The sequence below is a fragment of the Triturus cristatus genome, chromosome 9 (assembly GCF_964204655.1).
Source record: "Triturus cristatus chromosome 9, aTriCri1.1, whole genome shotgun sequence".
Taxonomy (NCBI): domain Eukaryota; kingdom Metazoa; phylum Chordata; class Amphibia; order Caudata; family Salamandridae; genus Triturus; species Triturus cristatus.
In genome coordinates this window covers 381,702,951-381,728,120 of record NC_140592.1, presented here as the reverse complement: position 1 = coordinate 381,728,120, position 25,170 = coordinate 381,702,951, and the positions used below count along the sequence as shown (strand labels likewise).

Genomic DNA, 25,170 nt, shown 5'->3' with positions numbered 1-25,170 from the left:
AACCTTGCAAATTCACTGAAAAAACCATAGGTTTCACACACGTTATAGTTAGCTGGACATTTTACTCGTAAAAAACCAATGAAATTCCCCCGTTATAGTTAGTTCAGCTAACTATAACTCGCGCGCCCGCAATGCACTGCTGATGACGTCACATATTACATCACTCATGACATGGTCAGTGACATCACTGATGACATCACTGATGACATCTCAAATGACATCACTGATGACATCATCCTTGTGATAGAGTAGCACATCTTCTCACACTCTAATATAACCTTTGATACACCGACTAAAAATTTAAGAATTCCATTCTCAAAACCATACATACTCCAATACCAATAACTACATACCCAATTATTAACTCTTAGGTCTACATATACCTCCACGCATTCACCTGTACAGTCACTCCATACAAAACTATCATATGCATTTATACACCTATATAGACACTCACACACCACCAATCATCCATAGAGGTACTCTTACACCTAGTCAGTCATGCAAATAATCACACTTCAATTTACTCACCTAGGCAGTGAAACAGACTCAAGTTCACTTACTCATAAAAATAGTATCACATTCTTACGCTCTTATAGAATCATTGATACAAGCACACACTCATCCATACAGCCACTCTCACAATCACACACTCTCACATCTACCCACTTATATACTCTTACACGCATATATACTGCCTTTCACATATGTAGTTAGTCACAAATGTACCACTGAGATATACATTCAATCCCTAACACACCCATACATACACTCACCCAACCATACAGTTGATCACAGATGCAGTCTTAAAACCATGCACCAATAGAATCACCCACTCACACATCTATGCATAGAGTGACACACACCCTACCCACACAAACACTCATGAACCCATACAGATACTTAGACAACCAATCAATTACCCATATAGAGACTCATAGCTGTTCTCAAAACCATGCAGCCACTTATACACCAACATACAGACACATACACACATTTACACAGTTTAGTCACTAGTCTGCAGTAAGATACATTTAATGACTAACTTAAAGAATCATGTTATGCACCACAGAAAATCATCCATTTACACACTTGTACACCCACTCATTCTTAAACAGGCCTTTCCCTATATATATTAAACATATTGAAATTTTTCAAAAACACATACTCACTGGATGATGTCATTTGAGATGTCATCAGTGATGTCATTTGAGATGTCATCAGTGATGTCATCAGTGAGGTCACTGACCATGTCATGAGTGATGTAATATGTGACGTCATCAGCAGTGGATTGCGGGCGCGCGAGTTATAGTTAGCTGAACTAACTATAACAGGGGAATTTCATTGGTTTTTTACGAGTAAAATGTCCAGCTAACTATAACGTGTGTGTGAAACCTCTGGTTTTTTCAGTGAAATATATATATATATATATATATATATATATATATATATATATATATAAATAATACCTACGGGCAGTCGCCAGTAGGTAGTTCTAGTTAGGACCTATTTTCCATAGGAAATCGGCAACATTCTATTTGGAATAACGTTGGCGCCGATTGACGAATCTTCGCGAAATTTTCCAAACTTTTGGCCAGCTCCGGTCCGCTCGTATCCAAAAAATTTCACGGTGATTCGTCAAGCGGGGGCCGAGAAAAAAAGGGGGGGTCCGAAAACGCGTTTTCCCCATGCATTTTCCCATAGGATCTGTTGACGCAGCTACAGCCCGAACTGCTGAACGGAATTACACCAAATTTGGCAAAGAGGCAGTCCTCAGTTCAGACTCATGCCTTTTGCTTAAATGGTGTAAATCCGTTCAGTAGTTCCTGAGAAAATTAGAGATAAAAAGATAGATATATCTGGGCGGAGCCTAACCACACATCTCATCGTGAGATCTGATTGGCTGTCAGTACTTCATCCAAGAAGTGTTGGCAGCCATCTTGGGACCAATATACATGATGGCACCTCATTAAAAAGCATTGCAATTAATAGAAGGTTAAGACTTTAGTTACATTATAAATCATTTGTTGATGATGCCATACTCATTTTAGGAATTGTGGTGTGTTCTAAGGTGATTTTACCATGTGAAAAAGCCTTCTGCTGTGATATCATGAATCATGTTTGCGAGAAAACTATTTTCTCATGCTTTTCCCAGAGAGGTTTGGAAGGTGATCTATAAGCTAAACTGCGAGCATAATTTCTGTAAATTCACATTATCTTTCTCAGTCATGTGAGAATGAAGTCTGACATTCTAAGTAAAACATGTACATCCAACAAGGGCAGACTACTGCATCTTCCCAGAGTGTTCTAAAGAACAACTAGAGCGCTAACAGTCCTACTTATGACAAAAGTATGGCACACCTGAAGCCATCTTGGTTGGAATAAAGTGGTAACTCTTAAAACATTTAATTTAAAAAGGAACAAAATGAGGGGGTTCATTTTGCCATAGAAAGTATGATTAGTGCTGCAGAAAGAAAAATTAGGGCACATTTTGAGTGACTTCTCAAATCCTCTTCTATTTAATTCAATTTCATTAAAAAATTCTGACATGCAGACTGAAACATGCACTTTCAATACCAGCAGCAGACTTCCCTGGTGAGCAGTAGCTTTACTACAGTGATCTAATGAGCAACTAGAGTGCTAACATTCAGAATTTATGGCAAATGTGCGACACATCTGAATGCCTTCTTGATGGAACCAAACTAAAAAACTGAAAGTATTTCCTACTGAGGAGACTGCAGTAAATGAGGAAATTAGGAAACTTCATAACAAATAAATCTCCCAAGATGGCCACCAGAGACAAAAGAGCCCAAATGTAGCCCAAATATCACCGAGATGTAGCCCAAGTATAGCCCAATGACAGAATGTCCCAGAGTGTTCTAACGAACAACTAGAGCGCTAACAGTCTTACTTATGACAAAAGTATGGCACACCTGACGCCATCTTGATTGGAATAAAGTGGTAACACTTAAAACATTTAATTTACAATGGAACAAAATGAGGGGGTTCATTTTCCCATAGAAATTATGAATAGTTCTGCAGAAAGAAAAATTAGGGCACATTTTGACTTCTCAAATTCTCTTCTATTTCATAAAAATATTCTGACATGCAGACTGAAACATACACTTTTAATACCAGCAGCAGACTTCCGTGGTGAGCAGTAGCTTTACTACAGTGATCTAATGAGCAACTGGAGTGCTAACATTCAGAGTTTATGGCAAATGTGTGACATATCTGAATACCTTCTTGGTGGAATCAAAGTAAAAAACTGAAAGCATTTCCTACTGAGGAGACTGCAGTAAATGAGGAAATTAGGAAACTTCATAACAAATAAATCTCCCAAGATGGCCACCCGAGACAAAAGAGCCCAAATGCAGCACAAATATTACCCAGATGTAGCCCACATGTAGCCCAATGACATAAGTGTGCAAAACACTTATTTTTTGTGTATTTGCAGTTTTATATAGTGCAGACTTGTCAGGTATTGGAGTGCTTTACATGAGCATTGGTTACATCACACAAGATCAAATTCATTCTGGTTGTAGACATGGGGAGATTAAGTGATTTGACCAGAATCACAGAATGTTGAGCTGAAGCAGAAACTCCAACCTGGTTCCCCAGTTGCAAAGTCTGCAGCTCTGGAAGTAACACCACATCCTCTCCCCTAGGTGCAACATTTAATCAAGTGGTCAACCCGATAAAAAAACAAAGATTACAAATAATTTAAAAGTTCTTTGTCGCTATTTGAAAACTCAGAAAATATGTCCTCATTTTAGTTTTTTAGAGCACTAACCATAATTTTGATGCAAATAAGACCTTCTCATATATGTAATTTCTAAAGGAAATACTCTAGGTATTACAGTTTTGATTACATCAAGATGACGTCAGGCGTTGCACACTTTTGTAATAAATATAGAATGTTAGCAATCTAGTTGTTCATTGGGATACTGTTGAGAGGCAGAGGCCAGGGGCACGGACTCTGAAAATTGAAGGCAGGTAGGAGAGTGCAGAGGCAACAAATTGACCACACTGGGCAGGCAGGAAGGGCAGTGGCAGCACAACAGACTATGGAGGGCAGTGGAAAGGGGGGCAGGGGCAACAAACCAACAATACAGGACTGGCAAGAGAGGCTGTGGCAATATAATAGACCATTGTGGGCAGAAGGAAGAGGAAGTGGTAGTACAACCATACATGCCAACAGACCCGTTTCAGCCAGGAAACGTCCAATGTTTTTAAGCTCAAATGGGCTTTACTTGATCTGTCTCCTGTCTACAATCTCCTCTTTTTTAATATAACTCAAAGGGGAAAATCAATACCCCAGTTTTTTTTCAAAATCTCCCTCTTACCAAGTTCAAAATGTTTGCAAGTATGGTACATTGGATCATGGTAGGCAGGAGGAATTGGGGTAGGGACATGGACTCGTATAACCGAGGACAGGAGGGACATGGAGAGGTGCACCAAACTGACCCTACAGGGCAGGCATCAGGGAGTGCAGCACAACAATCCATGGAAAGCAATAGGGAGGGGACAGGACCATGCACATGGACAACAGAGAACAGAGGGGAAAGAGGCAATGGTAGCTAGCTGACCATAATGGACAGACAGGAGAGAAAGCTGCAGCATAACAGACCATAAAGGGCAGGAGGGACGGATCAGGGGCATTACAATAGAACAGGCAAGCCAGGAGGGAGGGAATAGGGGGTCTGCACATGGAAAAAGAGGGCTGGGGCAGGGCAGGAGCAGCAAGATGACCATGGAGGTCAGGCAGTATGGGCACTAGAAACAAGACACACCATGGAGAGCAACAATGAGACTATGATGTCATACACACAGACCATGGAGGGAAGGTGGGAGGGGGCAGGGGCAGCTAGCTGACCACACAGGGAAGGTGGGAGGGGCCATGGCAGCACAGAAGACCATGCATGGCAAGCAGGAGGGTTAGTGGCAGCACAATGGCTATGATGGGCAAGACGGAGGGTGCAGGGGCATGCACAAAGGACCATGGAGGATAGAAGGGAGGGTCAGGACCTGGGTACAGACAAGAGAGTTCAGGGGAAGGGGCCTCACAACAGAGCGCACGGGGCAGGCAGGAGGAGCAGTTGCAGCACAACAGACCAGGGAGGGCAGAAGGGTGTGGCAGTAAAATGGACCATGGAGGACAGGAGGAAGGGGATAGGGGCATGGCATGTGGACAGGCAGGGTGGAGGTGGCAGGGACAGGTTACAGTCATCTGACAATGCTAGGCAGGTGGGAGGGAAGTGGCAGCTCAACAGAACACTCAGAGTAGATAGGAGTGGCATGTCCATGGAACATGGTGGGCAAAAAGGATGGAGCAGGGGCATGCACAAAGACATCGGGGGGAAGGAGAATAGGGGCAGCAAGCTAAGCACAGAGGCTAAGCAGGAGGTCAATGATGGGCCATAGAATTGGGCAATGGAGGGCAGGAGGAGTGGACTGGTACATCATGCTAAATGGAGGGCAGTGGCAGCACATCAGACCATGCATGGCAGGAGGGAGGAGGCTAGTCCATGGATTCAGATAGCAGAGGATAGGGAGGAGGTGGATGGGGCAGCAAGCTAACTGTTCAGAGAAGGTGGGTATTAGGAACTTTATTGTTTTTAAAATGTGTGTCTGTGCGAACTACTTAAAATATGAACAAGTATGCAGCATAATCTCACTTTTATTCAGGAAGAAGAGGACGTTTGTGACTGTGACTCCGGGCTCACTTGGCAGAAACACCCCCTGACCCTCCACCCCCCATCGCAAAATGTAATGTCCGTGAAAAGGGTAGGTTGACGCAGTGTTATATAGAACATAGTCCTGAGAGCACGATTGAAAATGTAAACTAGATATAGTATATGGTATAAACTATGCACCAAAAAGTGTGATACAAGATGAACCTGGGCGTGAAATAGAATATGCAATACATTGTGCGCAATGACAGATTCATTGGAGAGCGCGAGATAGCACAGGCACTAGCTCGTGCTATGCGATATGCGCCTTGGAGTGTAATATGCACAGGGCAGTGTTGTGTAACCTAACTAGTCTCTAAAATTGTAATATAAAATATGTGCTGGGGAGTGTAACGTTGCATATGCACTGTGACAAAGATATGGATCCCAGATTGTAATATGTATGGCATAGCGCTGTGCGTTATAACATAGGCATCGAGGAAGGCACGTTAGATGGGGCAATATAACCCGTGCGAAGGCAAGTGTGGCACGACATATTCACAGGGTGATGTTACAGTGCACATGGGCTAGAGAGTGTCATAGCATACGCACTAGCTGGTGGAATACAACACAGAGGTGTGAGGCACTCGGCGGGCACTGGTGGGTGTAACACAGCATTGGGCTCAGCCAGGAGCACACTGTGACTCAAGTGAGGTTCGTCTCCTTTCCAGAGAGTAAAATAAAAAGTATTACACAGCCGGCGGTGGATGTGTGTTTTATTAACCGTGAGGGGGGTTTCTTGCATAGTTTGGTCGAATTTTTGTGGAATCCTTTTTGAATGGCTTGGTGTGCGTGTATATTAAATGTGCCCGTCAATAGCTACCCATGTTTGTATAAATAAACGACAAGGGTGTCTACTTGGAGAGTACCCACCGGCGGGGGCGCCGGGATCAGGCACGGTAGGGCCTCAGACACGTCAGAGCTTCACTAGCGGTGTAAATACATTCCATGTGGATTCATTCTATGCATAGTTGCCTTTTAATGATTATCACGCAAATCGTCATGGTGATAGGACATGCTGGACAAACCGTATGTACCTAAGTGTTTCTAAAAATATATATTTTTTTTAAATAATAAAAAACAAAGGCCGGCCCCAGGGGATGGCGTCCCCGGGCCATAAGTGGCTTGAGGAGGGGGGCAACGCAGCCCCCACCTAAATAATAAAAAAAAAAAAAGGCCTTGACCCGGGGGATGGGGTCCCCGGGGCCGATTAAGGCCTTGGGAGGGCCAAATTTTTTTTTTTTTAAACAAAAAATAAGGGTGCAGGCCCTGGGGGATGGGGTCCCCAGAGCCAGTAAATTAGAAAAAGAAGGGGGGCCACACAGCCCTCCTTCTTAAAAAAATAAATAAAAGACTGGCATTGCGCCGGAGGCCACGCCCCCTCCTAGCAGCACTCTGCAAATGCACCCCCTGGCCAGTTGTAAGTTGGGGAATTAATTCCCCTTCAATAATGAGGGTCCCTGAGGGCCAACTAGCCCAACAGGTATCTCCAGTATGCGCCAGGGAGCTGTGTGGCAGACAGGTGTTCTGAGACCATGCCCCTTTTTACACCTCTATGCAAAGCAGCTCTGTGGCGCTTACTGGAGGTACTTAGTGGGCTAGTTTGACCCTAGGGACACTTAGGATTCAAGGGGACTTAATCTCTCAACTTAGAACGGCCACAGGGCGCGTTTACACAGTGGTGAAGGGAGGGGACGGGGCCTGAGGTGACATGTGCAAACACGCCCTGTGGCACGTTTTAAGTTGGGGAAATAATTCCCTTTCAATCCGGAGGGACCCTGGGGGCCAACTAGCCCACCAGGGGCTTCCAGTAAGCGCCACGGCTCTAGGTTGCAGAGAGGTGGTGCAGGCCGTGCCCCTTTTTACACCTCTCTGCAATGCAGATCTGTGGCGCTTACTGGAGGTACCTAGTGGTCTAGTTGGACCCTAGGGACCCTCAGGATTCAAGGGGACTTGATCTCCTAACTTAAAATGGCCACAGGGCGCGTTTACACAGTGGGGAAGTGAGGGGACGGGGCCTGAGGTGACGTGTGCAAACACGCCCTGTGGCGCGTTTTAAGAGGTAGTTTTAATCACCTGCCCTATTATATACTAGGGGCTTACAGAGGAGGTCATGCTGATCACAGGGGGACCCCAACGCATAGTGTTACCTAGTGTATGTAGGTGTTTTCACTGTATTCTGAGTGTCTTTTTACATAGCACTGGCTCTAGGACTGGTTAGTCAGACTCAGTTACCACCAGTATCCATCTGAAAAAGTTGAGGGTACAGGATGATTTTGCAACAAGGCTTCTTTCTGTTCTTCTGTTTGTTCTTTCTGCACGTTATCCTTCTTCCTGCACTTTTCTTCGTCTTTGAGGACTTCTGTTGCTTCTTTCTGCATTTCTTTTTTTTCTTTCTGTGCGTTTTTTCTTCTTTCTTCACATGTCCTATCTCTGTAGCCATAGTTAGAAAATAGCATTTAAAAAAACCTTAGAAATTCACTGAAAAAACCATAGGTTTCAGGGGCGTTATAGTTAGCTGGACTTTTCACTCGTACAAAACCATGGATATTCCCCCGTTATAGTTAGTTCAGCTAACTATAACTCACGCGCCCGCAATGCACTGCTGATGACGTCACATATTACATCACTCATGACATGGTCAGTGACATCACTCATGACATCACTGATGCCATCATTGATGACATCATCCAGTGAATGTGTGTTTTTCTTAAAATTACATGTGTTATATATGTATATCTCAAGGTCGATGGAAGAATAAATGGGTATATAAGTGTCTAAATGGATGATTTGTTTTTGAAAAATAGATTGTATAACTGACTGATTAAGTGTATCTTAGTGAATACATGGCTTAGTGAGTAATGTTTAAATATGTAAATATCTGTATCAGTCTCTCACTTTGTGTATAAGTGGCTGCATGGGTTGGTGAGTAGCTACATGAGTGTCTATATAGGTTATTAGTTGTTTTTTTGAGTATCAGAATGAGTGTCTGAGTGTCTGTATGGTTCGGTGGGGGTATTACGTAGTGCATAAGTGCATGAATGAGTGACTCACTGTTTGTATGTGTTGAAGACAGCATGTGTGCAGGACTGTATTGGTGGATGAGTGTGTGCATGGGTGTGTTAGTGAGTGAATGACTGTCTCAATAGTATCTTTATGAGTAACTACATATGTTTTAAACTAGTATATGTGACTATTGGTGTATATAAGTGAGTATATGTGAGAGTGAGAGATTGAAAGAGTTCCTGTATGAATAAGTATGTGTTTCTATAAGTGATTGTTTAAAAGACTAAGTATGTGTAAGTTTCTGTATAAGTAAGTGGGGTGGTGTGTGTATAACTGTATATGCAAGTAAATGGATGTTTGATTCTTTATTAGCATGAGTGACTATGTGTGTGAGTAACTATGGATGAGTGGCGTTGTGTAACAGGATGTATAGGTGTATGAGTACATATGATGAGTGAGTACATGTATGAGTGACTGTATAGGACTGTTGGTGAATGAGTGGATGTGTATGTGGATCTTAGAATTACTGAATAGGTTGTTGTAACTGATATTGGTATGTCCATTGTTTTGAAAATTTTAGTTTCTATTTTTGAATGTGTGTATCAAAGGTTATATTAGGGGGAGAGGAGGTCTGCCACTCTATCACAAGGATGATATCATCAGTGATGTCATTTGAGATGTCATCAGTGATGTCATGAGTGACGTCACTGACCATGTCATGAGTGATGTAATATGTGACGCCATCAGCAGTGCATTGCGGGCGCGCGAGTTATAGTTAGCTGAACTAACTATAACGGGGGAATTTCAATGGTGAAAAGTCCAGCTAACTATAACGCCCCTGAAACCTATGGTTTTTTCAGATATATATATATATATATATATATATATATTCCACAAAGACTGGTCATTTTGGGACCAAGCCCGTTGTTAGGTGGTGCGTGACGCCAGTAAGCCCCGAACTGGCAATTAATAAACATCCAAAAGTTTCCATGTAAAACACACTCTCAAAGTCCTCAGTAGCACGCAGGTAGCTTTTATTCGTTACACGTTTCGACAAAAATGCTGTCTTGATCACACAAACATTATTGCAAACTAGACGTGCTTTAAATAAAGTAAAGTGAAAACACACATTGGGTGGTAACTGACAAAGGACTACAGAAATAAACACCTCTTCCTGTGAGGTTACTAGTCGGACATTTTGTAATGTGCAAAATTATATATTGGCATAGTATATTGCTCGTTATAAGTACACGGTTGCGGAGGTACTAAGAATTCAGTTTACAATTCATTATATTTATAACACAGAAAAATCCTGATGTCTAATGGTAAAGAGAAAAGGTGGTATGTAGGGTGAGGAGGAGAGGCCTAATGTACGTGGTGGAAGGGAAAAAACTCCGAAACCATGGTCATACAATCACCCTGGGTAACTAACCCCATCACATGGGATTTTCATCCCAAAGAAAATCTCAAAATCTCAAGGGGCAGCAGAGCCCTCAGCGAGAAGTGAGAGCTTTATGCTGTTGGTATTATGCACCGAGAAAGGGAATGAATCCACAAATGTACGTGAAGTGAGTGGGGGTTGCAGTGCTGGTGTAATAGTAGTGTAAAAAGAGTGTATTAAAACTAGTGACGGGACGGCCAGGAGACCTCTGTTGAACAATGCCGTACCGTTGCTAGATTAAAAGGAGTGGAGGCAACACTAATCCGGTTTGATCAGTGAAGCAACATACGAGATCTGTTGCTTCACTGATCAAACCGGATTAGTGTTGCCTCCACTCCTTTTAATCTAGCAACGGTACGGCATTGTTCAACAGAGGTCTCCTGGCCGTCCCGTCACTAGTTTTAATACACTCTTTTTACACTACTATTACACCAGCACTGCAACCCCCACTCACTTCACGTACATTTGTGGATTCATTCCCTTTCTCGGTGCATAATACCAACAGCATAAAGCTCTCACTTCTCGCTGAGGGCTCTGCTGCCCCTTGAGATTTTGAGATTTTCTTTGGGATGAAAATCCCATGTGATGGGGTTAGTTACCCAGGGTGATTGTATGACCATGGTTTCGGAGTTTTTTCCCTTCCACCACGTACATTAGGCCTCTCCTCCTCACCCTACATACCACCTTTTCTCTTTACCATTAGACCTCAGGATTTTTCTGTGTTATAAGTACTTTGGTGGGGGAATTAATCCTGCGCGGTCTCTAAACTTGCTCCCTCTGACCCTCCGGTGTCCAACCGTCTTGTATTAGATTACAATTCATTATAAACATTGAAATCAAAAGGTGATAATTGCCTTAATAGTCACAAAAGAGACTGTAGTTAACATGTTTTTTTAACATGTTTGCAGCATCTTTTTGGCGGACATTTATAAGTGTGCAAAGTAAGTACTTGCAATGACACTTAATACAAAAACAAAGTGCTAATTACATTTTTTTAGAATTAAAAAATATATATATATATATATATATATATACAGCTCCAGATAACTCATTCGTAGATATTATCGGTGAGAAGGTGCCTGCGTTTAATTTCTTACGTGCTTATGGCATATCTCGGATACTTCTGAATAAACCCCATTCTTAGTTACTCAATTTAAATGCAGTAAAGACATATGCACTTATGACACTGCGTGCCTAAAACATTTTATGCATGTAAATGGGAAATTTTGTACATATACACATGCGGTCTAGTGCCTTATTCCATTTATATGCTGTGCTGGGCCCACTGTTGGGGATAATTAAGAGATATCGCACGTTGTCTGGAATCCAGTACAGCATAGTATATATACAACATTTCCCATTTACATACATAAAATGTTTTAGGCACGCAATGTCATATGTGCATAAGCCCTGACTATATTATACATTACTAATCAGTGCTCCGAGGGTCATGTACACGTGCTAAACTGCTGTGGCTGAAAGTTACAACGGCAAATGGTTGTAAAAGGTCACGTTCAGACGATACATTGGGGCTGAAGGTGACAAGTAAGCGACATGCAAAACTAGTAATGAGCTGTTAAAGGACAAAGGTGATACAAGAAACGTGGTCTCTGCGTTCTCGGGAACAAAAGTGTTCCGAACCAGGCCGCACTTGAATAAATGACCTTCAACCTAACGTAAGACAGCGTCTGGTGTCATCCGATTGATGACATCAGGGGTGACATGGAAGAGTTACTCAATGGGGTTCGAACCGGTAAGGACAGGTAATTGAGGAATTAGAGCTGGATGTAAACAGCCAAAGGAAAAAACAAAGGCATGTAGTTTAAAATAAAAAACAAACCGTTAGATTAGGCAAAGGACAAAACGTGAAATAAGAGAAGAAAGAAAAAATGGAAAAAGAAAATGTATTTTCAGCGAATGACCTGAAGCATAGATTAATCCAATTAAAGAGTCATTTCTTTGAAAAAAGCTCTACTCCTACTCATCTGGTTTATGCATGATGTCCTGGGGAGGGAGCTCTCAAGGGAAAGCCTAATAACATCGAAAGAAGAAGCGCGAAAGAAGAACAGAACCCATAAGTGAATGTTTCAAAAGCCTGCTCTAATGATGGAATATGTAAGTGCCTTGAAAAGGAGTAGTAGAGGTATGGTCAAAAACAGAGGTGAATTGCTATGCTCCAACATATCAAAACAAGGTTGTTTCTTGGCATTAAAGGTAGAATTAGATAGAAGTGTCATATGCTGTATCTAGGTTAAATTAGTAAATCTCACAGAATAATATAATAGGCTGGTGATATTGTATACTACATGCACTAGTACAGAGAAGACAGACTGATTCAATAGAGCCAGTAGGGCATTTCTGCGTCCTTATTGAGTCCTTGTATCACAGTGTTCATGCGTAAAACGTATTCCCTCTCTTGGTCTCGTAGCGAGTCTTGGAAATTATTCCTTTCATTTAATCTGATTAAGGGGCACAGACCTCTAACCACAACTCGAATGAAAGGGTACAAGAATTACCAAGCACCGGGCACAATGAGAATTTCCTATTTGGGAAACAAGCAGTGGTGGCTGCCACATACAAAATGTGGTGAGGTGGGTGGAGGGGGAGCGAAATATAATAATACATTTTAAAATACGTACTTAAAAGCTGCTGCCTGCCTCCCACTTCGTGCCTTGTGGTCTTCTTCCTTGTCCCAGCAGGCACTTAGGCAGCATCAGACTCCTTGTGCAATCCCCATGCTGCTCTCAAAGCATGAGAGCAGCGCGTGGATTGGCCTAAGCAGGCTGCTTTGACGCTCCACTCAGGACAGGGAGTCTGTGCTATTTCTCCAACCCGGCTGTTCAACACAGCCAGGTTGGAGAAACCCAAGTGCGCATGGGTGTTTGGCCGGCCTGAGTCGGCTAGCCAAACACACATGCGCACTTAGAAGTGCGCATAGCACTCCTCCTCCCATGCCCCAGCTCAGCCCTGCCCCTTCCTACACAGGCTAGCTCAGCCAGCAGGTAAAAAATAAAATGATGATAGAACATAGTTTTGTTTTTCATCTGCTGGCTCTGAGCCAGTGAGGCAACGCTCCTTCTCTATTGCGAAGGAACCGCTCCTGGAAACAAGGTCTTTTTTATCGCAATCTAGTGGAGTATTAAGTAGTGGTCTACAAGTGTCCTTAACTTAGCATCGGCTGAGACTCCAGTAGACAACGCGTCTCTACCGAAACATGCATTAAATTTCATCAATCATAGCAATCATTCACTTCAGCAGTGCTGCACATTTTCGTATTCTCCTCTAATGCAAGACAGAAGTGGTTGCATAACATGAGCAATGGGATACCTGGTTACTGGTAGAGGCAGGATTAGACCCCTCCTTTGCCCCAAAGCATTTGTCTCGTCTGCAGGGGCCTCTACTTGGAACAGAGAGCAACAGACAGAATCAAATGTACTATTCAAGTTATTACATACTAATCCCCATTTGCAGATCTGGCTCATAATTTGCTTTTTCCATCAGATCTATGAGAAACCGAAAAACGAAGAAATAGTCAGAAAATGAAAGTACCTGGCTTGCGATCCGGCAACGTGGTGTTGGTAGGTGTGCGCCCAGCTTTCAACTTGTTCAGTGCTCCATTGACAAATTCTTTGACTTTGATAGTGAAAAAAATAGTAAGCACAGACTTGAAGAGAGAAACTGAAGGTTAGAGAGAAAGAAACACTTGCATGATATGGGCAACCATCACTGTATCTGCGCAGATTCTAGCCACTCTCACAATATGCAGGTACAGGGCAGACCACAAAGCATATTTAACAAGCATTTGCAATGCAATAGTTCTCGCATTTACGCGAGTTTAAGCTATTGGCATTGTACATGACAATGCCTTTTTATTTGTTTTATAAACCAAAATATAAATAAAAGGCATTGTCGTTTACAATGCCAATAGCTCGAACTCGCGTAAATGCAAGACCTATTGCATTGCAAATGCTTGTTTTAATATGCAATGATGTTGACAGTTATAACAATAATGATGAGGTTTTATACATGGGTATCCCCGAAATTCAAGTACTTTAAATACATATGTGGTTTAATTAACCTTCACATATTTCACTAATGTGATTTATCAAAAGGTTTACGACTTTGAACACCAACTTTAATTAGCATTTCACTTCACGGAACTCAGATTTTACACGTGCACACGGCCCTTTCCAACCAGCGTTTGGCTGCAACCTGACGGAAAACCCAGGTATAGTCCCAAATATCTTCTTGATTACTAAGGATACCGAGTGGTAGGGCTACGTGTCTCCTTTCTGAGGTTAGTACACATAGTACACTACTGTACAACATGGCAGTGTCTGATGGGCAAACCGAATTCCAATTCTGGTCTCCTCACTTTACTGCATTGTGATCTTGGGCAAATTGCTTTTTTGAAAGTTTTATTTAGCGCAAATTTGCCCCGAAGGTACTGGAGCGCACAAGCACAAGTTTCATTACACAAGGACGCACATTCATATTTTGTGGGTAAGGGATAATGAAGTGATTTGCCCAGAATCACAGGATGTAAGCGAATGGAGAGACTCTAACCTGGTTTCCCCTCTCACTCAGTCAGCAGCTCTGGGCCGCCAATGCGATAAGAGCACCATTTGCCAATCCATGCAGAACCTGAACCGCACTACGAACTCGTCTGTAGACGGTTAGAGGTTTACAGGCTCCAGTTTATTTTCCGTTTGCTTCACACTGTAACCACCATGAAAAACGAAACCGCAAACAGGGCTTTGGGTGGGGCAGGTCCCTCCGTGGCAGTAGTTAAAGAATACGCGGAAACTCGGCTCTGTCGGGTCCTATCTTCTTCCATAGCTTTACAGGGGAAAAGATCGTTAAAAGGCTGTACAAATCGTTAACGCATGTCTTCGAGGTAGCTTCCGTTTACAATTTCCCAAGAGCATTAGCTTTTCCTGAACGTTGGGTTTTCTGTTCTCTTTTCGCCCTTTTCACCCAGCATATTATGCAATAGCACGTACAGGGATCTGGGTCACCTGTAGATAGGTATCAGTGTGAGTCAGGTGGTGGGGGGGGGGGGGGTTGGGGTTATAACGGTGTGTGTAATTTGTACATTTTACAGATATTCTAGAGCATTGAATTCAAGTTGATCTTTTAGTTCCAGCCACCAACGGATATACTTTTCTAGAAACCGTTACTGTATTTTGTGAGCAGTTACACGATTGCTGCGAATTTCACCCAAAAAGTTACAGCTTTCTGTTAACTGTTACGCAACTGTGAATTCCATCCAAAAACAGTGGACGGTTTTTCTGCTCTAACTGTGCGCTCAGCTGAAGTGGCGTGAAGTTTGTCATGCTTGGGAGCTCTAGAGTTGAGGCTGAAGACAGGGCGAGTTTCTCACAGTGCATGTTAGTGGGTCATAAGCTCCAGCAGAGCTTGTCATTGGGACATACAGGAGTAAGCAAACGCTGCCGAATGCACTGCATGGATGGAGAAGTGTGTGAATGCATACGGCTGGCATATGGTGAGCACTTTCGGGGCCGCTTTGATGTTCTCAGTGGCCGCGCGGCTCACTGAGAACATCAAAGCGGCCCCGAAAGTGCTCAGCAGGCCGCCAAATGGTGCGCGCGCCCGGCGCACATGCACTGTAGTTGGCGGCCTGAAAAGCACTCGTTTGCACTTCCAAATCCCGCTTTCTATAGCTCTCGCTAAAGCGCTGGCTCAGGCGAGACCTAAAAAACGAAGGGTCAAAACTGGGACTCTGAGGACACGGATGATATAACATGGGATCAGGCTTCATCTCTCATCAGAAAAGAATTGGGAAACCTGGCTTCTGTAAATGGCAAATCTATTTTGGCTCCCATAATTTGCTTTTCTTAAAAAAAAAAAAAATAAGCTGGTGCCCTGCTTCTTCCTTTATCAGACTTGACCTGATGGATTTTCCAAAATGAAGCTGTGTTGTCATTTATGATCTAATACAAAATGGCCATCATTTCTTCAGTCTGGAGAGGACAAAAAGGCTGAAGTGGAATTGCAGTGGCCAATAGCCTGCTACCCTCCTGTTGGAACACATTTTGCAAGTGCTTTAAACAAGGTGTTGTACAAGGAGTGAACGAGAGAGCTAGTGGGAAACGAGGTTTCAATAGGAATTTCGAAGTTGGTTGTTTTAGAATACTTTATAGGGGATAGTAGGTTTAAAATAGGAAGGAGCCTAATAAGTTCTATAGGGCAATGAAAGCGAGTCACATGTTGGGATGGGTTTACACGAGTTGGCTCAGCATGGAATTTCAGCCAGGAAAGATAGAAAAGAGATATTTGATGGAGGTATGTTGTAGGGATTGTCATGATGGGGAGGTGAGCCCTGGGACCACCTCACTAAATTACGAAAGCACTTTAAGAGAAGTAAATGTGCAGTCTTGTCCTGGGAATATGTAGACTTGCCTAGATGAATTGCCTTCTTGAGCCTTTTATCGTTACACTTTGAAAGCATCTGGATCTCCAACTTGCACCACCAGCTATTGGGAGGGCAAGAGCTTCTGGGCTTTACAGACCTATATATATGTTTGTTAGTGTTGCAAAATGCAACCTAACAGTTCCATGTTCAGCCATTCTACTTGTATCGAATAGACGTCGAAGGTATCAATGATAGACCAAAGTAACCATGCATTAGGCAAGATTAAAGTCAACCAACAGTACTATATCAGACACATGAATGCAAGTGAAGAATGGATAGATTTGCATTAGGAAGATGGGAATGAGAGAAGACCTAGATCTTTTAGCAATTTCACCCAGACAGTGACTCCAAGGCCTTCGAAGAATAGAAATGCATCTCATAACATGCAAAGGGAGATGCTAAGCTGTGTTTTACAAGGCTACTGGGACGTGTGCTCTTACCTCCCATGCTCTGTCGTTGTCGTCTCTGGCGGTTAGCGCCTCCTCCACTACCAGCTGGCAGGTCGCTGCCACCAATTTCTGGTGCTACAGGGGTGTGGCATCCACTACCCTCATCAGGTGGGGGGCGTAGCTTTTGCAGGATAAACTCTGGCAGACGACCTATCGAAGTTGGAATGTGTAGCAAGAGGAGAAAAAGGTAAGGATATATGGGCAGTATAAAAAATGACAGAGAATCATTTTGGTTTACTTTACTATACTCATTCAGATATATATACATATACACACACACACACACACACACACACACACACATTTCCCCTTCCCTTCTATTTCCCTCAAACTGGGTGCCTCTCACGTGGATTTGTGTACCTTGCAGAGATCATAGTACTATATAGAGTACCCAATTATTCTGTAAAGTACAGTTTGCAGACTGTGGTTCCTGGAGAACTTTAAACAAACTGGAGTCAAAGTTCCTATAGGAAAGAAAGAGCTAAGAAAAGAAGAGATAACTAAAGTCGTTCTGCTACTTTATGAGTGGGGGACAGTGTGTCCTTAACATGATGCCCTCACACACCCTGAAGGATGTCATGCTTCATCATTGGGCAGGTGCTCCTAGTCGGGCCGGTGCTACAGTGCCCTACGGGTCCCCCGAAGGGTCATTTTTTCGGAAATCTATTGATAAAGCCATGAGGGTGCGTGGGGGTAATTTGCAGTGAAGTTCTAATATGCGGTTAAAAAATGACTGGAGGGAGTACAGGAATTTTATTAAAGAAGTGATCCCTCTGTCATGGTTTAATTGGCACCACTGAACCCCATTTTAGCCTTCCCCACACTATTTCTGCACACTTGTCACGCACATGTACAGCACAAGGCCCTACACCTGCACTACACCAGACGGCCTGGGATAAAAAGAACTCCGTCAAAGAGCCCCTCATAGGGTGCCCGTCAGGCATTGCAGCGCCAGCCTGACGAGAAGCATGCCCTTTGATGAAGCATGACACCCAGCCAGGGGTGTGAGGACCCTACTTCCCAAATTTGGAGATCCCATAGTGTCAGGGTAGTAGACCAACCTTGCCTCTTCCTATTCTCTCTCGCTCTTTCCTTAAGAACTGCATACCTTGCCTGTTTATTTGATCCCCTTGGGGCTCAGGTGCTGGACCTTTAAGCGCCATCTGTCCCTCCTTTTTGATACAACTTTAAAAAGTTGTCACTCTGTTGCCCAGGGTTTCCAGTGGTCATTTACAGTTGCTGGCTATGAGATAGTCTTCTGCTCTCCTGAGGAGAGGTGCGACCGACACCAAGATTGAATGGTTAGGCATTATTTATACATCCTCCATGAGAGAGACTATTAACGCAAATCTTGAAGCCACAAAATAGAAGGTTACCACTCTTTCTGCACTATGGTCCTCTTTATACCTTTCATGGTGGGGTAGATTAGACAATTAAAATGATGATGTTGCCCATTATCAAGTTTTATCTGTCTATGCTTCTTTTTAGGCTACCACAGATCTTTTTCCAGATCTACTGATTTACTGTCCAGGTGCTTATGGAACAAGCAACCGGCTCGCATTTCCTTGTCCAAACTCAAGAAGCTTAAAATTAACAGGGGCATTAATTTTCCCATCTTTACTCGATATCATTCTGCTTTTACACTCAAATATATTTAGACTTCTTTAGGGAAATCACCCTGCCCAAATTCTCTGCTCTGGCCTTCTTTTGAGCTTTCTTCAAGTTCTCTTTTTTCATTCCTCAAATTTTCTCTCATTGCTCAGAAGCCCAGATTACTGTCTTAACCCTTACTAAATCACTCAAGTCATATTGCAAAGATTTTTATTTCTCAGGTATACTCACATTCTCCATTATCTGTATTATCCCTGTTAGATTTGGGGGTCTCTAGTTGGCACAGGTAGGTACTTGTGACAAATAGGGACCCTTGCCACTAGTCAGGGTAAGGGGGTACACTCCTAAAATAACCCCTGCTCACCCCCTTTGTTGCTTGGCACGAGCAGACAGGCTTATCTCAGAGGCAGTGGGTAAAGCATTTGTGAACACATACAGTAATCAAGTGACAACACTACAGATGAACACCACACAGTTGTATATTAAAAATAAGTATTCTTTATATAGATTTAACACAAGATCATAAACAACAAAAATCCACAATACTGTTACTTAAAATAGTAGTTTTAGCTTAGTTCTCTTTAGTTCTTAAATGAGACACTTTTAGTTCAATGTACCTTTAGATGTGACATGCAGGACAACGAAAGTGTTGCAATGATGGTGATGCGATGAAAGTTTGGTGCTAAGAAATAAAGACGTGAAGATCTTCCTGATGCGGCACGCTTCTTCGATGTTGCGAGAAGACTCGACGCGTCAGCTGCAGCGGTGACACCCTTGTTCCGTGATGCGACGACAGCGGCCTTGGTGGCGACACTCTTCTCCGACGTTGCGAGACGCTTCCGCTCCATGTGGCAACTGCAGCGGCGACACCCTTGTCCCGTGATGCGACGGCAGCAGCTCCGACGGCGACACGCTTCTCCGTGGATGTGAGGAGCTTTTCTTGATGCAGTGCAATGCGACAGCAGCGACATCCAAGATGCGACGGCAGCGGCTGCGACAAGCTTCTTCCTCGATGCGAGACACTTCTCTTGATGCGGTGCAATGTGACAGCTACAGCGGCTGCCATGGCGACATGCTTCTTCGGTGTTGTGGGACGCTTCTCGTGATGCAGTGCAATGCGTCAGCTACAGCGGCGTCACCCTTGTTCTGGGATGCAGCGGCTGCAACGGTGACACGCTTCTTCTCCGTGAGTCGCGCTTCCAGCTCCTTGCGACACGCAGTCCTTCAGAATGCCCAAAACATCAGCAGGCACTTCTAAAGAACTCTGGGGAGCTGGTGGTTGAAGTCTGTTGGCCCTGAGACTTCAGCAGGAGGCAAGATCTTTTCCAAGCCCTTGGAGATCCTTACACAAGTTAAATGAAAATGCACACAAAGTCCTTTCTCCTTTCTTTGGCAGTCAGGCAAACACTGCAGGCCAACCCCCCAAGCAGCACTTCAGCTTAGGGATAGTCTCTCCTCAGTTTCTTCTGGTTCCACTCCTCAGCAAAGGTTTCTTCTTGTTTCCCAAAGTGATCTAAAGTTCTTGGGTTGGGGTCCCAATATTTATACTAAGTTTTCCTTTGTTCTCTGAAGGCAGAGAGGCCTTTGCCTAGTCCAAACCAGTTCTGGTCAGTCCTGGAGCACTTTGTTTATATGACTCCTTCTTTCCTTTCAGAGTGCAGGGCAGAGACATCAGACGCACCACAGGAGGTGGAGCCAGCATTGTGGAGGGAAGGCACAGCCCTATCCAGGTCCCAGGTGCAACTCCTCCCTCCCATCTAGATGCAGATCTCTCTATTCACCACTGGGCAGCCTCACCCGGTCTCCTGGAATTCCCCAGCCCTGTCACTCAAACTCCAGACAAGGAATACACAGCCTAGCAGAGGCAGGTTTGAATGGTTAGACAATAAAATACCTACTTTCTAAAAGTGGTATTTTAAAACACAGAATGTTAAAACCAACTTCACCAAAAGATGTATTTTATCATTCTGAGTTCAGGTATACTAAATTCGAATTTCTACCATGTTCCCTGAGTCAGTTAGGATTATAAGATGTAATAATCAAACTGCTCATTCTGGCCTATGGATAACAGGTAACCTTGCAATAGTGAAAAACGAAAATGGCTGTAATTCGCCATTAGAACATGCCACACACACTAGGGCATGTCCTACCTTATCCTTACAATGCACCCTGCCCTTGGTCCTACCATAGGGGTGTCTGATATGAAGAAAAGGGAAGGTTTAGGGACTGGCAAGAGGGTGCACTTCCCCAGTCAGCATGACGGTACCAGACTGCACGCAGGCGCTGCAATGGCAGGCCTTAGACACACTTTTACCAGCTGCTTCAGTGGGTGACACAACCAGTGCTGCAAGCCAACCAGCAGCATTTGGATCTACAAGCCCTAGGCACTCCTGGTGCACTGTACTAGGGTCTGACAGGTAAACCAAACCAACCAATCATGGAATCACAAATTCATACATCAATTTACAATAGGGAGCACTTGCACTGTGGCACTGAACAGCAGTGGCACAGTGCCCTCAGCATCTAACACCAGCAAAAACACATGAGGCAACAGCAAAAAATGGAAGGGAGACCCACGCCAAGGGGCCAGGTCTAACAATCCCCATTTGGTACAACCCTAAAATTGTAATAGCTAACAAAGCCCTTAAATAATAATAAAATGATTTATGGAGTGCCTAGTTACTTCTACTGTAGTGTCCCAGGGCCGAGGTCTCGCTCCCAAAGTTTGAACCAAGCATGCTAAGAGAACCAGCTATGATCAGCCAATCTAAACAACCATGTCTTTAGATTTTATTCTTGTTTGAGTGAAAGGGGAAGGGAGTTTCACATCATGGCTGATAAAAAGCTAAAGGAGCATCCTCTGGTGCATGCTCTCTTTACCAGGGTAATGCATTCCAACGGGGCTACTACTGAACTTAAGTTGCTTCTAGGAGAGTAGGGCTTATCCCAATGAATGCAAATATCAATGGCCCTTGTTATTAAGAACCCTATAGCAGTAGCACATTACTGTGAAGAAGAGCCTTTTATTCCTACATTTTACCTGCACAGCCCCCTGCCCTACAGGCTACCTAGGGCCTTCCTTAGGGGTGAGTGATATGTAAAAAGGGGGAGGGGTGTAAGGCTTGGCAAGGGGTTTTAAATGCCAAGTCAACATGGCAATGTAACACTGCATTCAGGCTGCAATGGCAGCCCTGGGACAAGTGTTAAAGTGCTATTTAGGTGGGTGGCACAATAACTGTTGCAGGCCCACTGGTAGCATTTACAGGCACTGGGTATGTAGTATACCATTGTACAAAGGACTTTGAAGTAAATTAGATATGCCAAGTAGATATGTCAATCACAACCTGTTTAGGGGACTGAGCACAAGCACTTTAGCACTGGTTAGCAGTGATAAAGTGCACAGAGTACTAAGGCCAACAAAAAGGAATTCAGCAAAATTGGAGGCAAGCAGTCAAAAAATTGACCGAAAGACCACCCTAAGGCTGACACGTCTAACCCACCCAGTGCCTTAAGGCTGGTGTTCCCTCACTATCAATGGGAAAAACTGCACCATGCCAATGTGGGAGAACACACTAGCCTATGTGACCAAGTTCCCGTATTTCAGACCTCATCAAAGTACAGGTTTGACCCAGACACTGTTCTAGTCCACTGGGAACGTCTCATTTAGAAACAATTTGCTTTTCATATTAGTGTGACACAACCAGCTCGAATAATATTTGAACACTAAAGATGGCTCTAGGACAAGAAATAATTACAATGAGGAAAAATGGTCAATATTTGATGAGATTTGAAAAGAAATGTAGTTATTTGAAAGGAAGGTTACCGTTATTTAGTGACCGAGTAAAACAACTGAATGTTGTGGTTATAAGTTATATACTCCATCACAACGAGTAGTTGCCTTGCTCCTTTGGCCAGACTAACAAGTATTTGTATGCAAGCTTTGTGCAAACTAGATAGCATAGTTTCATTGTTATTGAAGCAGGACATATTAGAATCAGCAAATGATCACATAATGTAATTTGCGCATAGTGTAATACAAATAGCACAGCTGTTACAAATGCCTAATCCTCCAGCTTTTCTTGTAAGCTTAGAAACTACTTTTTTTTTTTTTTTAATTCAAGTCGTTTTTATTGAAGTAGAAAAACAAAAGTAAAGACAATACAATAAGTCTTCCGTTACAGAAATGATTCGATTCAGTTATTGCTGAACAATTACAAAAGCAAAAAGCAAAGAACAAATAATATAAAGTAAATTAACTCTTGCTTGCATCATCGATATACAGATATATATACAACGCTCAATGTGAGGATGTGGCGATTTAGGCTCTAGTGGATGACCATAAACGCACTCTTAAATATCACCGGCCAATGTATCCACAATATAATACCTCAAGGCGGCTCATAGTGAAAGGAGAATGCGTCCAATGATTTCCAAAGCTTTCTATTAGACGGGCTCTAAGTAGATGCTTGTAGTGCCGGATTATTAGCACCTCTCAGAAATGATAACCACGCCTGCCAGATTTTGAAGCTTACCTCACTTGCACTTTTCCATTTGCATAGAACCACTTTACATGCCAATGCTAGCATTAAATCCAAGAGCTGGCGATCTTGATCAGTTGATAGTTGTGGGTCAAGCGCCCCTAAAATTACATATACAAAGCCCCGTACAGGCCTTATCTTGAACACGTGATAAATGCAGTCAAATATTTTCCCCCAGTATACTCTTAGAGAAGGACAGTTGAATAGCATGTGTGCAAGATCACCAGAACCTGACTGGCAGTTCCAACATGTAGGAGAATCCCTTAATTTACATTTGAAAAGCTTATCCGGCGTCCAAAATGCTCTGTTAATTAGCATGTATTTTGTTTGGAATAGGATGGGTGATTCTTTGTGTGTAAGGGCCATCTTGTGGATCTCATCCCAGTCAAAAGTTATGCCTGTTAGATTCGGCTCAGCCTCCCATTTCGATTCCACCTTTTTGTGATTTGTCTTGGGCAAGGGCAATAATAGTTTGTACACCCTCGAAACGAAGTGGCCCGCATACATAAGATGTGGGAGATGAAATATTAACCATGGTGTATATGGAGAGAAATTACGAGCGGTTAGTATCGCTTTGATTTTCAAGAAGTCATAAAAATCCATTGGAGTAAGATCATACTTCCGTTGCAAGGTCGAGAACGGGAGTGGATCTTTATCATCGTACAGATCCTTCGCCAAGTTAATGCCCTTCTTGGACCATGATTCCCAGAATAGTCTACTGCCATTATGTTTGAGATGGGAATTTCTCCACAGGGACATAAAGGATGACTTGGGGAATGTCAACTTCGTTTTATGTGTTTGGTCGAGTCTGAGCAAAGCCCGTCTAGTATTTAGCATGATATATTTGGAGTGTGGTAAATGCGACAGGTACATAGTAAGAAGGGTTTCAAGAGGCGCATGATCCACTAGCGACTCCTCAATATTAACCCATATTGCTGTATAAATTGGGGATTTTATCAACCACTGAGCTCCCTGTTTACAAAGAAATGCTGTCTGATAGTTCCTGAACGAGGGGAGACCCAGGCCGCCTTTATCTTTTGCCAATTGCAGCTTCTTTAGTGATACCCTGGCTTTCTTACCCCGCCACAGGAAACTACCAAACAGTTGACCTACCTTAGCAGCAAAGTTGTTCGAAAACGTCATAGGGAGCATGCTGGCCAGATAGTTAACCAACGGAGTAGACATCATTTTGAGCGTCTCCGCTCTACCCCACCAGGAGAGGAATTTTGGAGACCACCCTTCCAGCAATGTGGATATCTTTTTAAGAGTCAGTTCTTCATTTATTCTCAGTGTGGAGATCAAGTCTTTATCAAAGTCTAACCCCAGATACTTAAAGCACTGAGGCTGCCATGTAAGACCGGAGTCCCCAATGATTCCTTTATCACCAATATTGTTCAGGAGTTTGACCTCCGTTTTGTCTTTATTGAGTTTATACCCAGAAACTCTGGAAAACTCCTCAATATCAGACATGAGTGCAGGTATGGGCTCATCAGCTCTCTCTGACAGAACAAGCACATCGTCCGCATACGCCGTTAATTTAACAGTGCAGTCCCCAAACGGAATACCTGCTATTTGAGGATCATTTCTTATATGATATAAGAACGGCTCAATTGCCAATAAGAACAATGAAGGAGACAGGGGGCATCCCTGCCTCGTGCCTTGCTTTAAACAGAAGGCGGAGGAGAAAGATCCACCAGCTCTAACTCTTGCTGAAGGGCAGCAATATAGGGACATTACCAGTCTTGTGAATGATTCCCCTAAATTGAATTTATGTAGGACTGCTTCAAGGAAGGACCAGTCAACCTTGTCAAAAGCTTTTTCAGCATCTAGTGTTATTGCTGCTGTGGGTGTGTCTAGGAGTTTCGCTTTTTCTAAGACATGTGCCAAAATCCTTGTATTGTCACTGGACAACCTGTTTTTAAGGAAGCCTGCTTGAGATGGGTGGACTAACTGGGGA

General features: G+C 43.3%; 1 protein-coding gene across 2 annotated transcripts in view; it reads right to left on the bottom strand.

Moving 5' to 3' along the window:
* LOC146798001 (uncharacterized) overlaps nt 1-25,170 on the bottom strand; it is a 423,068-nt gene that overhangs the window by 239,845 nt on the left and 158,053 nt on the right. For both annotated transcript variants that reach the window (XM_085625231.1, XM_085625232.1), the window contains 2 exons: nt 17,056-17,214; nt 13,729-13,812 (listed from right to left, as the gene is read on the bottom strand). In XM_085625231.1, the coding sequence (XP_085481357.1) occupies nt 13,729-13,812; nt 17,056-17,214 (243 nt within the window). The remainder of the gene's footprint in view (nt 1-13,728; nt 13,813-17,055; nt 17,215-25,170) is intronic.